We start from the raw sequence: 13,489 nt of genomic DNA on the forward strand, positions 1-13,489 counted from the left end.
AATACACAGACAATTAAGCTGATTACATAGACAACACTAAGCGAGGTTTTCTAACGTGTTGGACCAATCCAACTAGTAAGGTGGGTTTATCTGGATGCTCCCTAATAGAATATTTTTCTAAGATGTGTGATTATTCACAATACAAAGTACCAACACAAGCAAAACAAAAAACTTACTTCCAAAATGTGAAAGGCCTCCAGTAAGTTGTTCAGCACCAGTTCACTGGCACCTTTAGCCTGGACCAGAAACGTGGATCCTTTCTTTCTGATCTCCTCCCTGAAAACACAAAATAATTGATTTATCAGCTGATTTCTACAAATAACATTTCATTGAGATACAACATTGATACAAAATATAATGTAATGTTTAACTTTTTCTTTGTAATTTTTTTTTTTACCTTTTTGGATGAGATGAGATGCGATATTTGACTCTTAATTTTCTGAACATCTGCTTGTACCAAAGATTATACATGATTTTGACTTTCTTGGGGGGGGGGGGGGGGGAATATATAGTGTAGAAGTTGGTATGTCATTGTTAACTTAGTTGTTTCAAAGTTTGTACGTTTTCATGTCTTCAAACAAACCCAAAAACAACTTTGCTGCCAAAAATGATGACACTTAGGCGTGTCATATCTGTTTGACAATGAGCTAATTGATCAAAACGAGCTGTCACCCTGAAAGGTGGAGGGTCACATCTTTTGTCAGATCTTGCTCTGCCATCGTTATTCACACAGGGTGCTAAACTTGGCAACTGTATTGTACTTATGTCCTCTCTCCTCTCCTTTTTACTTTGTTCTGTGTGTGTGTGTGTGTGTGTGTGTCTGTGTGTCTGGCACTGCTGAAGAAAAGGGAACAATTCAAATGCCACTTTTGTCTACCTTCAGAAAATTATCACAAACAATTTATTTATCAATTGACTTATAACAAAAATTAAATCAAATGTTTTGTACATGAATTTCTTTTAAACATTTAGAACTAGTTATGTGAGATTCATTTTCTCAGCAAGCACAGCATATACTACAGCAGCTTGTAGGACCTACTGAAACTCACTGTTCTGTAATTGTTTTGTTCTTACCTCGGAACAACATAGTAGTACATGAAGAGCCGCGCCAGTTCTGAACACCTGAGGTCAGCACTGTTCCACTGTGGTAAATGTGTGTGTACTACCACCACGCTGCCGCCACGACTGTCTCTGGATCCTGGAGAGAAAAAAGAAAAATGTATAATAATAAGCAAAAGACTATAAACTTTGATTACTGGATTACATTTCAAATAAAACCCAGTTATCTTTATCTGCCTTTGGTATTCTTCTGCTATATCTCAAATGTAAAGAAATAAATTAATGGGTTAACACAACAGGGATGGACTGTGCATGAAAAAAAGAGGAGAGAGATTTATTCCACTGTAATAAGGGTTTCACAGTATCACATTGCCCTTCATCTCAACAGAACTTAGGGTTTCTAAAATAATCCTAATTACTTTTAATTATTCCTTTCTCCAAGATTTCTGATAAAGTATACATATTTTTTCGTTCTAAAATAACAGAGATGAATGAACAGTATTTTCTTTTTTGCATAGTTTATCAGATACAGCAACGGATCATGTACCCCTTTTACTGCGTTCAGTTTGCACTCCATTTCTTCACATAAAAACCCTTTTTGGCAATACAAAGAAATCCGTGAGAATTAAATCAGAAATTTGTTTTGACAGAATCACATACTGTGTAGAGCTTTATGCCTCTGCCATCTGCAAAGCACATTTGGCAAACAAGGTTCGAGGTTTTATCCCCCCTCTCCCCCTGCTCTCCTTAATGCTTTCTTTGACTACAGATTCAAGCTGATACAATAGAGGAACTGTTTTTGATGTCTTTCTCCCATTTTTCTTTATTATATATACTAATTTGCTCTTAGAACAGTTACTATATTTGTCAGTTTCTTATTATTGCCCTCTAAGCACTTTAACTTGAGATTTCACTGGTTCAATTTGTGCAGCTCTTACCAATTGTTATTTCTCCTCCAAGCAGGAAACTTTCAAATGTAGCCTTATTGTTTCATGCAAGTCATGTTTTTTCCTACTTAGGATCTCTATCTCAAAAACATAACTTCAAAAGCTCATTTCAAACTAATTTGTAACCAGAGAGTCAACGTTAAGTCATGCAGCGGCATTCCTGTGTCAATCAGTGACAAGTTTTGAATTAATTCACTTCTGATTTTCCAGCAGCAAGAACATGACTCACTAAATATTCTGTATCTTCCATTTTGATGTATTTCTCCTGCAATTCCAGAATCCAGCATGCCTTTTTTGGTATAAACCTTCCTTTTTTTTTTCGACTCACCATACATTAATGCATAAAATGTACAACATAAAGTATTTCCTAATCACTTTTCTTACCTGTGTCTAGTCGTCTTTTGCAAGCAAAGTGTAGGCACTAAAGCTACGGTTCTTAGTAAGCAACAACCACCAGCAACAGACATAAATTCCAATTGAAGTTTTACATCCTTTCAAAACTTGTATACTCAATTTGCTGAACTCCTATAAGTATGCATATTAATATACCAAAATTGTAGCCAGTTTCTAAAGATTCATTAACCGAGATCTGATAATATTGTGAGTTCACAGCCAAAGATCAGACAGATCCAATCACACCTTTTTGTTCTCTAACCGCAAACTAGAACCATAACATAAGATACAGCTGCCCTTAATATCTGCGTTATCTAAACACAATATCTGACTATTACTTTGCATTGTTGTCATTGTTGGGGCTTTCATGATGTTATTGTTGCTTGGGTACAAATGAATGGCTATTACTTTACACATGCAATGACATACCATTGCCTTCTATGGTCAGTGCTTTCAGATAATGCTGTATAACTGTTAATCTTTTTGATCATTGCACCCAAACAACCCACACATGTGGAAGTTTCATTTTCTGGTCTGATGCACCAGACTTTTGAGGGGAATTTGGTGATTTTTGTGATTTCTTAGCTAAATGTCTCTGAAATAAATTCATCGTGAAATTTCTAATTCCAATTGTTTCCCCTAATCATTTGAAATGTATGTAAAAGAACTTCCAATTTGTGCTGAGGAATCCATTTAAAGGATTGGTGTTTTCTTTTTCTTGTCAATATGCTTCTTAAACCATTTAATAATTGATGAAACAATGGTCAATTTGTCTTCAGACATACAAATATATATAAATGGATTTGACTTTGCAGTTCCAAAACCTAAATATTTACTCATTCATTTGATAAAAATAGAAACAACATCTCATTCTTTCAAAGAAATTAATGTGGACATTTTAACTTCATGGTTCTTTCTCAAATCATTTATAATTAATTACAGAGTAGCAACATCATGGCTTTTTATCAAGACTGGTTACAACCTCAAAAGAAAATACTTTGACAATTAATTTTTCAACTCTACTTCTTTTTGTTTTGTTTATATATTTTGCAACTTTTCAAATTCAGCAAATTTCAGAAAAAGGCTTCTTAAGCATTGTTTTTAAGCTTCGTCAATTTAAGTTACTCAAAACAGAACTTCGCAATGTCACAACCATTTCCAGGTTCATTTTTTTTAGAAACTTGAGATGTCTGTTTAGAATTTATCACAGTTTCAGTAGGCATACATTTCTTTTTATCAAAAATACATCAAGTTTTTGCCTAACATAAAAAACAGTGAACATTCAACAAAAAATGCAAAACTTCTAAATCTTACTTCAAAATATCTCAGGGGTTTTCAACCATACGACGGGATAATAAATTCTTTGGAAGAATTTCTGTTCAAAACCAGTCTCCAGTATGTCACAAACACACCTACCCTGTTCTGCCTACTCAATGTCCATATTCAGACATATTTTGAATCTTTATACATCCTGCAAGACCTTATTCTTCGAATTGAGTCTATAAAGCAAAAGTGTACTCCACCCTTGTAACTACAGAGAAACAACCACTATTTAGGAAAAATACTTTTCTCATGCAATGTGCCTAAGCTTCTTCAATTCAATTCTATTTTTTACACTCTTCATGTAAGAAAAAAAACAAGACTTACCAATCACCTTCACCTTGAATACCATCATGTACTGATCACAGCCAGTAACTGAACAGAAGACAGTCCTGCTGATATCAGAGACAGACACTACTACAACTTCTGCTTATTTTCAGTCTCAACTCCCCCCATAACCAGCCACTATCTGGGAGGATCAATTCCTCAATCAAGGTGGAAATATAGGTGTCCAACAAGTGCACAAACAAACAGATTGGTAAGAAAAATAGTAGTATCACCAGTAACAGCTGTCCAGCTTTTACCTTCTAACGCCTAAGCTTATCTCTCACTTACACTTGTGAAAACATAATCAAGAAGTTCTGTTTGATGAACTCATCAGCCCAGCCCACTCATACATACTCAGGGCTTAATTTGAAAGGTAGCGATGTGATCATGAATATCTTAATGAAATATTGCACAGGATAAAAATTCCATAAGGTGATGTGTAAGCATGAATTAAATCTATTGAAAAAAAAATGACTACATCCTTTAACCTACATGCTTTACCTCACCATTATCTCATCATAGCATATAGGAGGGGCAAAATGTGCTGATTCAGGGCCTATGATTTCTGCAATAGGGCCTTCCATGTGTATGACAAACAGCACTTAAGAATCCAGACAAGGACAGCAGGTAAATTAGAAGAGGAAGTGATAGTTTAGAGGTACACAGACAATAAACCCCATTGTGCTATAGCAGAGTTGTTGACATAAGCTGTGTACTTAACATTAAAATCCAATTACAACTGACCCTATCCAGTAATTAGCCAAGATGACACCCAACCTCGCTCGCTCTCCACGGTACGACTAGTGAAAAAATTCCTGTAATGCTTTGTACTGTTACTTTTTGTATAAATTTGAATGTAATTAGGCCAGTTCATTATTGGACATATTGTAAGTGCATGCAGTTAATTTGTTTCCGTGCGTTTTAATTGTTTTTAAAATGTACCCATGTACATAGTGCTGATAGTGTCTTGGCAAGGGTTATATGGTGCTTTGAGTTTATTAAGAGAAGTCATCGCCATTCAGGAGAGACATTATCAAATAAAGACACATCTCGTGCAATTTATAGCAGATGATCTGCAATTCACATCAATTTTGATAAATGCCATGAATATCTAAATAAATTCACGTGTTAACAATTTTATGCTTGATTGAAACTGTTCACAGTTACAAAAAAAATATATCCAATGTTTGCTTTGTTTTGCTGGCACATTTGTCTTATGGTTTTGGGTGTCTACAAGTCAAAGGTTTTCCAGAAACTTTCAGTCATCACTGATGCAAACCTTACAGGTCATAAAATTTTTATTTTGATGACTTTTTTTCTCTAGAAAGAGCACATGCTATTTCAAAGCAAAAACAATAATGGAGTTTTAATCTAATTTCCAAGCTGTAACTCATGGGTCACAATGTGTCAAGATCTTGAGATTGAACAGATTTCAAAAATGGAGTGAACTACACCAAGCTCTTCTCCAACAACCTGTTAGTAAAAAAAAACAAAAGCCGTTTTTATAAACAAGTTGTTTTTCATTACAAAATGGGTGGTCTTTGGGATATAAATATCCACGTCACATTCAATTATTCCAATATGATATCAAAACCAGAAAAAACAATGGTTCCAATTTTAATTCTCCACCCACAGGAACGGTAAGTCTATCTCCATGGTTGAAACATAACAAAGAAAGATCTGTTTATCGCAGCTTGGGGATTTCATTGCTATGAAACAAAATTGATTGACTACTATTCCTAGAATATCCATTGTGTCTCTGTTTCACTGGGATAACAAAAATAACCGCAAGACAAGTATCACAAGTGGTTTTCATCTTGGAAACAAAGAAATGGGGCATACACATACTCCTGTTGAGAACCAAAAACAAAATGGGTCCATTCTCACCCAAATCCTGTATCAAACTGTGAATACAACAACAGACCCGGAAGACAAACTCAACTAATGCTACAAGGTAAAGAATACTGAATACTTTCGTCAAACCATGCAGAAAGAATTTTTTGCAAGGGACCTTTCATAAAACATGAAGTCAAAGCTGCAGAATGTGTTGCACAATTTGAAAGTATCACCTTGTCCCCTGCTCTCTCTTTCTCTATCTGTGTGTGAGTGTGTGTGTGTATGCATGTGCATGTGTTCTAACTGTCATCCTTTCAACTTTTTCCTTTTCCCAAAACAAATCCCATCACATTTGTACCTAACAGAGCAATCTCAGTTGAAGTTAAACCAAACAGAAGACTCCACTTGGTTTCATCTTTCAATCACCTTCTTTCCTGGAGAACAAAATCATTTTAAAGATCCCAAAAGGAGGAAATGTCACCAACAACACCTGTCATCACTGAAAAAGTCCATTTTACATAAGAAACCATATAAAATAATTTCCACTCACCTTGCTGTGATAATAAAACCCTAGTCTGATAAAAAGGCATCATTGTCCCTGGCAGAGTAAAAACCATCTTCAATCAATGTAGAACTTGAATAACACTCTCAAGTCTGCTTCCATGGCAACAAGTAAATATTTCACTTTCTCTTTGTTAATAGTTTTTAACTATCTGCACACTATACAAGAAAATACAGCTTATTAAAAAAAAAACTGATCCTACTATCTATAAATCTATGCAAAACCTCCACAGGTGTCCTGAGAGATACCGACTCCTAGACTTCATCAGTACTCAATGAAAATGATCACAGAATCAGTGCATTACCTGCTACTACTACTACTACATAGAAGGTATATAAGAAAGAAGGCACTGTACTGAACAGTGGATGCAATGACAGTTACTGTAATGCACTCCCTTTTCTAAGGTCGCATTCAGAAAGACTCTTACAAGCATGGACTTAGTCCTAACTTTAGGAAGGCTTTAGAGGTTTGATTGCAATCACTCATTATGTCATACCATCTGCAATGCCTAAAATTACAGTGATTGCTTTTCAGAGGGTTGAACACATGTAAATCTTGGAGGTAAATTAAAAACTTTTTTTATGAAAACTGTCTTGAATGCGGCCACTGTCCCCTGTGGAATGACAGTGATACCTGCTCTCATGTCATTTGACCATGACTTTTACGTAGGAATGTAATTTAGTGTACCGAATATGAACTTGATAACACTGACAAAACTGTTTCATCATAAACTTACTCATCATAAACTTACTCATCATTTTTAAAAATATTTTAACATCCAATTCTTTTATTCTATTTTTTCCTCTTAGTTCCTCCCCCCCCTCCCCCATATAAAATGGTTTAGAGAGCTGATAAATGTGACAACATATAACTAGAGGATCAGAGAGGCGATACCGCCTCCGAATATTGTACCACCAGCTGGAGCAAGCGCATTCGTATAGACCCCCACATACACAAAATAAGGGACACAGCCACCAGTTTTGTGCTTGACAAGCTGTAAAAATGCAATCAACAAGAATTTTTAAACTATTGCAAAAAACATATATGGTACAATCAAATTTAAGTTCTTCGTAAGGTAGGTCAAGGGTCAATTTCAAGGTCACAGTAAATTGCCAGTATATGACTTCATATTCAAGTTCAAGAATAACTATGAACCTATCTCTGTCAAGTTTGAAGTTAAAAGAGAAAAAAAGTTCAGTTCATGATAAAAAGTAGGTCAAAGGTCAATTTCAAGGTCACACTTATATTGCCAGTATAGGACTTCCTATTCAAGTTTAATAATAACTATGGACCTATCTCTGTCAGTTTTGGAGATAAAACGGAAGCAAAATTTGCAAAATTCAGTTCATGGTGAAAAGTAGGTCAAAGGTCAATTTCAAGGTCACATTTAGATTGCCAGTATATGACTTTCTATTCAAGTTCAATAGTAACGATGGACCTATCTCTGCCAGTTTTGGAGATAAAAGGAAAGCAAAATTTGCAAAGTTCAGTTCATGGTGAAAAGTAGGTCAAAGGTCAATATTAAGGTCACATTTATATTGCCAGTATATGACTTCCTATTCAAGTTCAATAGTAACTATGGACCTATCTCTGCTATTTTGGAGATATAAGGGACTAAATGTTATTATTTTGGAGTTACCATAATGTGCCTTAAATTTCGTACAGAAAAAATTAATTAAAATAAAGAAAATGTCATTTTGGTCAAAATTCTTGAAATAGGAGGTGCTCTGAAGTTTCAGAAGTTCAAGTTTGATGAAATAATGTCATTTTTGAACACAAGTTGTCTGCTTTGCCAAGCCTTATGTTTTATTTTTCCAGAGTTCAAAATTTATTATCCATTACCGTACTGCACATTTTGCTTTTACCACCAATATGTGCTTTTTGATACAGCGTAACTCGAAAACCGTATGGAATAAAAAAAAAACCCGAGACCACCTCCAGTATTGGGCTTTACATGCAAAGTTCAGTTCATGGTGAAAAGTAGGTCAAAGGTCAATTTTAAGGTCACATTTAATTGCCAGTATATGACTTCCTATTCAAGTTCAGTAGTAACTATGGACCTATCTCTGCCAGTTTTGGAGATAAAAGGGAAGCAAAATTTGCAAAGTTCAGTTCATGGTGAAAAGTAGGTCAAAGGTCAATTTTAAGGTCACATTTAGATTGCCAGTATATGACTTCCTATTCAAGTTCAATAGTAACTATGGACCTATCTCTGCCAGTTTTGGAGATATAAGGGACTAAATGTTATAATTTTGGAGTTACCATATTGTGCCTTAAATTTCGTACAGAAAAAATTAATTAAAATAAAGAAAATGTCTTTTTGGTCAAAATTCTTGAAATAGGAGGTGCTCTGAAGTTTCAGAAGTTCAAGTTTGATGAAATAATGTCATTTTTGAACACAAGTTGTCTGCTTTGCCAAGCCTTATGTTTTATTTTTCCAGAGTTCAAAATTTATTATCCATTACCGTACTGCACATTTTGCTTTTACCACCAATATGTACTTTTTGATACAGCGTAACTCGAAAACCGTATGGAATACAAAAAAACCCGAGACCACCTCCAGTATTGGGCTTTACATGCAAAGTTCAGTTCATGGTGAAAAGTAGGTCAAAGGTCAATTTTAAGGTCACATTTAATTGCCAGTATATGACTTCCTATTCAAGTTCAGTAGTAACTATGGACCTATCTCTGCCAGTTTTGGAGATAAAAGGGAAGCAAAATTTGCAAAGTTCAGTTCATGGTGAAAAGTAGGTCAAAGGTCAATTTTAAGGTCACATTTAGATTGCCAGTATATGACTTCCTATTCAAGTTCAATAGTAACTATGGACCTATCTCTGCCAGTTTTGGAGATAAAACGGAAGCAAATTTTGCAAAGTTCAGTTTATGGTGAAAAGTAGGTCAAAGGTCAATTTTAAGGTCACATTTAGATTGCCAGTATATGACTTCCTATTCAAGTTCAATAGTAACTACAGACCTATCTCAGCCAGTTTTGGAGATAAAAGGAAAGCAAAATTTGCAAAGTTAAGTTCATGGTGAAAAGTAGGTCAAAGGTCAATTTTAAGGTCACATTTAGATTGCCAGTATATGACTTCCTATTCAAGTTCAATAGTAACTATGGACCTATCAGTTCATGGTGAAAAGTAGGTCAAAGGTCAATTTTAAGGTCACATTTATATTGCCAGTATATGACTTCCTATTCAAGTTCAATAGTAACTATGGACCTATCTCTGCCAGTTTTGGAGATAAAAGGGAAGCAAAATTTGCAAAGTTCAGTTCATGGTGAAAAGTAAGTCAAAGGTCAATTTTAAGGTCACATTTAGATTGCCAGTATATGACTTCCTATTCAAGTTCAATAGTAACTATGGACCTATCTCTGCCAGTTTTGGAGATAAAAGGGAAGCAAAATTTGCAAAGTTCAGTTAATGGTGAAAAGTAGGTCAAAGGTCAATTTTAAGATCACATTTATATTGCCAGTATATGACTTCCTATTCAAGTTCAATAGTAACTATGGACCTATCTCTGCCAGTTTTGGAGATAAAAGGGAAGCAAAATTTGCAAAGTTCAGTTCATGGTGAAAAGTAGGTCAAAGGTCAATTTTAAGGTCACATTTAGATTGCCAGTATATGACTTCCTATTCAATTTCAATAGTAACTATAGACCTATCTCTGCCAGTTTTGGAGATAAAAGGGAAGCAAAATTTGCAAAGTTCAGTTCATGGTGAAAAGTAGGTCAAAGGTCAATTTTAAGGTCACATTTATATTGCCAGTATATGACTTCCTATTCAAGTTCAATAGTAACTATGAACCTATCTCTGCCAGTTTTGGAGATATAAGGGACTAAATGTTATTATTTTGGAGTTACCATAATGTGCCTTAAATTTCGTACAGAAAAAATTAATTAAAATAAAGAAAATGTCATTTTGGTCAAAATTCTTGAAATAGGAGGTGCTCTGAAGTTTCAGAAGTTCAAGTTTGATGAAATAATGTCATTTTTGAACACATTGTCTGCTTTGCCAAGCCTTATGTTTTATTTTTCCAGAGTTCAAAATTTATTATCCATTACCGTACTGCACATTTTGCTTTTACCACCAATATGTACTTTTTGATACAGCGTAACTCGAAAACCGTATGGAATACAAAAAAACCAAGACCACCTCCAGTATTAGGCTTTACATGCAAAGTTCAGTTCATGGTGAAAAGTAGGTCAAAGGTCAATTTTAAGGTCACATTTAGATTGCCAGTATATGACTTCCTATTCAAGTTCAATAGTAACTATGGACCTATCTCTGCCAGTTTTGGAGATAAAAGGGAAGCAAAATTTGCAAAGTTCAGTTCATGGTGAAAAGTAGGTCAAAGGTCAATTTAAAGGTCACATTTAGATTGCCAGTATATGACTTCCTATTCAAGTTCAATAGTAACTATGGACCTATCTCTGCCAGTTTTGGAGATATAAGGGACTAAATGTTATAATTTTGGAGTTACCATAATGTGCCTTAAATTTCGTACAGAAAAAATTAATTAAAATAAAGAAAATGTCATTTTGGTCAAAATTCTTGAAATAGGAGGTGCTCTGAAGTTTCAGAAGTTCAAGTTTGATGAAATAATGTCATTTTTGAACACATTGTCTGCTTTGCCAAGCCTTATGTTTTATTTTTCCAGAGTTCAAAATTTATTATCCATTACCGTACTGCACATTTTGCTTTTACCACCAATATGTACTTTTTGATACAGCGTAACTCGAAAACCGTATGGAATACAAAAAAACTCGAGACCACCTCCAGTATTGGGCTTTACATGCAAAGTTCAGTTCATGGTGAAAAGTAGGTCAAAGGTCAATTTTAAGGTCACATTTAATTGCCAGTATATGACTTCCTATTCAAGTTCAGTAGTAACTATGGACCTATCTCTGCCAGTTTTGGAGATAAAAGGGAAGCAAAATTTGCAAAGTTCAGTTCATGGTGAAAAGTAGGTCAAAGGTCAATTTTAAGGTCACATTTAGATTGCCAGTATATGACTTCCTATTCAAGTTCAATAGTAACTATGGACCTATCTCTGCCAGTTTTGGAGATAAAACGGAAGCAAATTTTGCAAAGTTCAGTTTATGGTGAAAAGTAGGTCAAAGGTCAATTTTAAGGTCACATTTAGATTGCCAGTATATGACTTCCTATTCAAGTTCAATAGTAACTACGGACCTATCTCAGCCAGTTTTGGAGATAAAAGGAAAGCAAAATTTGCAAAGTTCAGTTTATGGTGAAAAGTAGGTCAAAGGTCAATTTTAAGGTCACATATAGATTGCCAGTATATGACTTCCTATTCAAGTTCAATAGTAACTATGGGCCTATCTCTGCCAGTTTTGGAGATAAAAGGGAAGAAAAATTTGCAAAGTTCAGTTCATGGTGAAAAGTAGGTCAAAGGTCAATTTTAAGGTCACATATAGATTGCCAGTATATGACTTCCTATCCAACTTCAATAGTAACTATAGACCTATCTCTGCCAGTTTTGGAGATATAAGGGACTAAATGCTATAATTTTGGAGTTACCATAATGTGCCTTAAATTTCGTACAGAAAAAATTAATTAAAATAAAGAAAATGTCATTTTGGTCAAAATTCTTGAAATAGGAGGTGCTCTGAAGTTTCAGAAGTTCAAATTTGATGAAATTATGTCATTTTTGAACACAAGTTGTCTGCTTTGCCAAGCCTAATGTTTTATTTTTCCAGAGTTCAAAATTTATTATCCATTACCGTACTGCACATTTTGCTTTTACCACCAATATGTACTTTTTGATACAGCGTAACTCGAAAACCGTATGGAATACAAAAAAACCGAGACCACCTCCAGTGTTGGGCTTTACATGCTCTACAAAATGCAAAAAAGAATGGGTCTCTAGCATTAACGGTTCCCGAATTAGAGACAGTTTTCAGTTTCGGTATCTTATGGCCGCTACTCCCGTGAAAATGCACCGATTGACCCTAAATTCATGGAGATGAAAGATGACCTGAAGGGTAACACTTTCCAATAATATTATTGGTTAAGTCTGTGTGGTGTCTGAATAACAGGGCAAAAAAATTTTTTTTCGTAAAAAATTTCATTTTTTTGAAAATTTTGGCCCATTTGACCTTGAAGTAAAGGTCAAAGGTCAAATCCAAGGGTATATTTGAAATCTACACATATGACTTTTGGAAAGCCGTCTATAGAAATTTTTCCCATAACTCCTTCCGTAGGGTAGATAATTAGCATTTAATTTTGCCATTTTTAGACAAGGGTGCATTGCAATGAGTGCCACACCCAGACCCCAATACCGACAAAGCCCAAATTTTACGTGGAACGAGTTGAGATTATAGGTGACCTAAATCCATGAGATGGGTATGGGGGGCCTTACCGTCTAGGAGGAGAAGCGGTAACGGTAGCCGTCCGGCGGAGCCGGCGGAACCGGCGGAGCCGGCGGAGCCGGCGGAACGATCCGGACGAGACCGAAACCATGTGTACCGCCAGCGCTAACGCTGGTGGTACAATGATCTATTTTTACGATATTTATTTTGAATATTTACTAATATTAAAGCAGGTGTTCTTTGCATAAGTGTTCAAAGAATAAAAATCATAAAAAGCCTTGTTTTAGGAACAGCTGTAAAATGAACCACTGTCACATCACCCAATACTACTAGTGCTAAAAAGGGGAGATGACAATGATCAGTTTATCATTTAATCCATCTTTCAAATGTGAGCTAGATTTGTTCACTCCCTCTGTACTAGCTGAGATAGCTCACCTGCCGCTTGAAAAAAAAAAAAGCAAGCCACATTCCACTAATTATAAAACACTGATAAACAAATGTAGTAATTACATTCGAGAAGGAAATACACACAGATTGTACATAACACCCTATACCTTGGAGCAGCATCACAATAGGACTTCTATTTCTACAACTTAATTCCTTTGCATGGGCCTTGGATCAAAGAGCATAACTTGATCTATCAATCTTTTCATCTCTGTCATAAACCTGGCCGTGGCTGTTCCCACTGGATTATAGCCAAGTTTAAATTAGTTAT

General features: G+C 35.2%; 1 protein-coding gene across 11 annotated transcripts in view; it reads right to left on the reverse strand.

The window, feature by feature from the left end:
- The window catches only part of LOC106177989 (puratrophin-1), a 103,979-nt gene that overhangs the window by 18,582 nt on the left and 71,908 nt on the right, over window positions 1-13,489 (reverse strand). For 8 of the 11 annotated variants that reach the window (XM_087011729.1, XM_013560954.3, XM_013560955.2 and 5 more), the window contains 2 exons: window positions 1,075-1,198; window positions 177-276 (listed from right to left, as the gene is read on the reverse strand). In XM_087011729.1, the coding sequence (XP_086867855.1) occupies window positions 177-276; window positions 1,075-1,198 (224 nt within the window). Of the gene's footprint in view, window positions 1-176; window positions 277-1,074; window positions 1,199-4,046; window positions 4,265-6,432; window positions 6,602-13,328; window positions 13,357-13,489 lie in introns of those variants that run through there. The other 3 variants (XM_087011734.1, XM_013560958.3, XM_013560960.2) reach the window with 3 other exon arrangements.

The sequence above is a fragment of the Lingula anatina genome, chromosome 4 (assembly GCF_051362555.1).
Source record: "Lingula anatina isolate TDL-2025a chromosome 4, LinAna3.0, whole genome shotgun sequence".
Lineage (NCBI taxonomy): Eukaryota > Metazoa > Brachiopoda > Lingulata > Lingulida > Lingulidae > Lingula > Lingula anatina.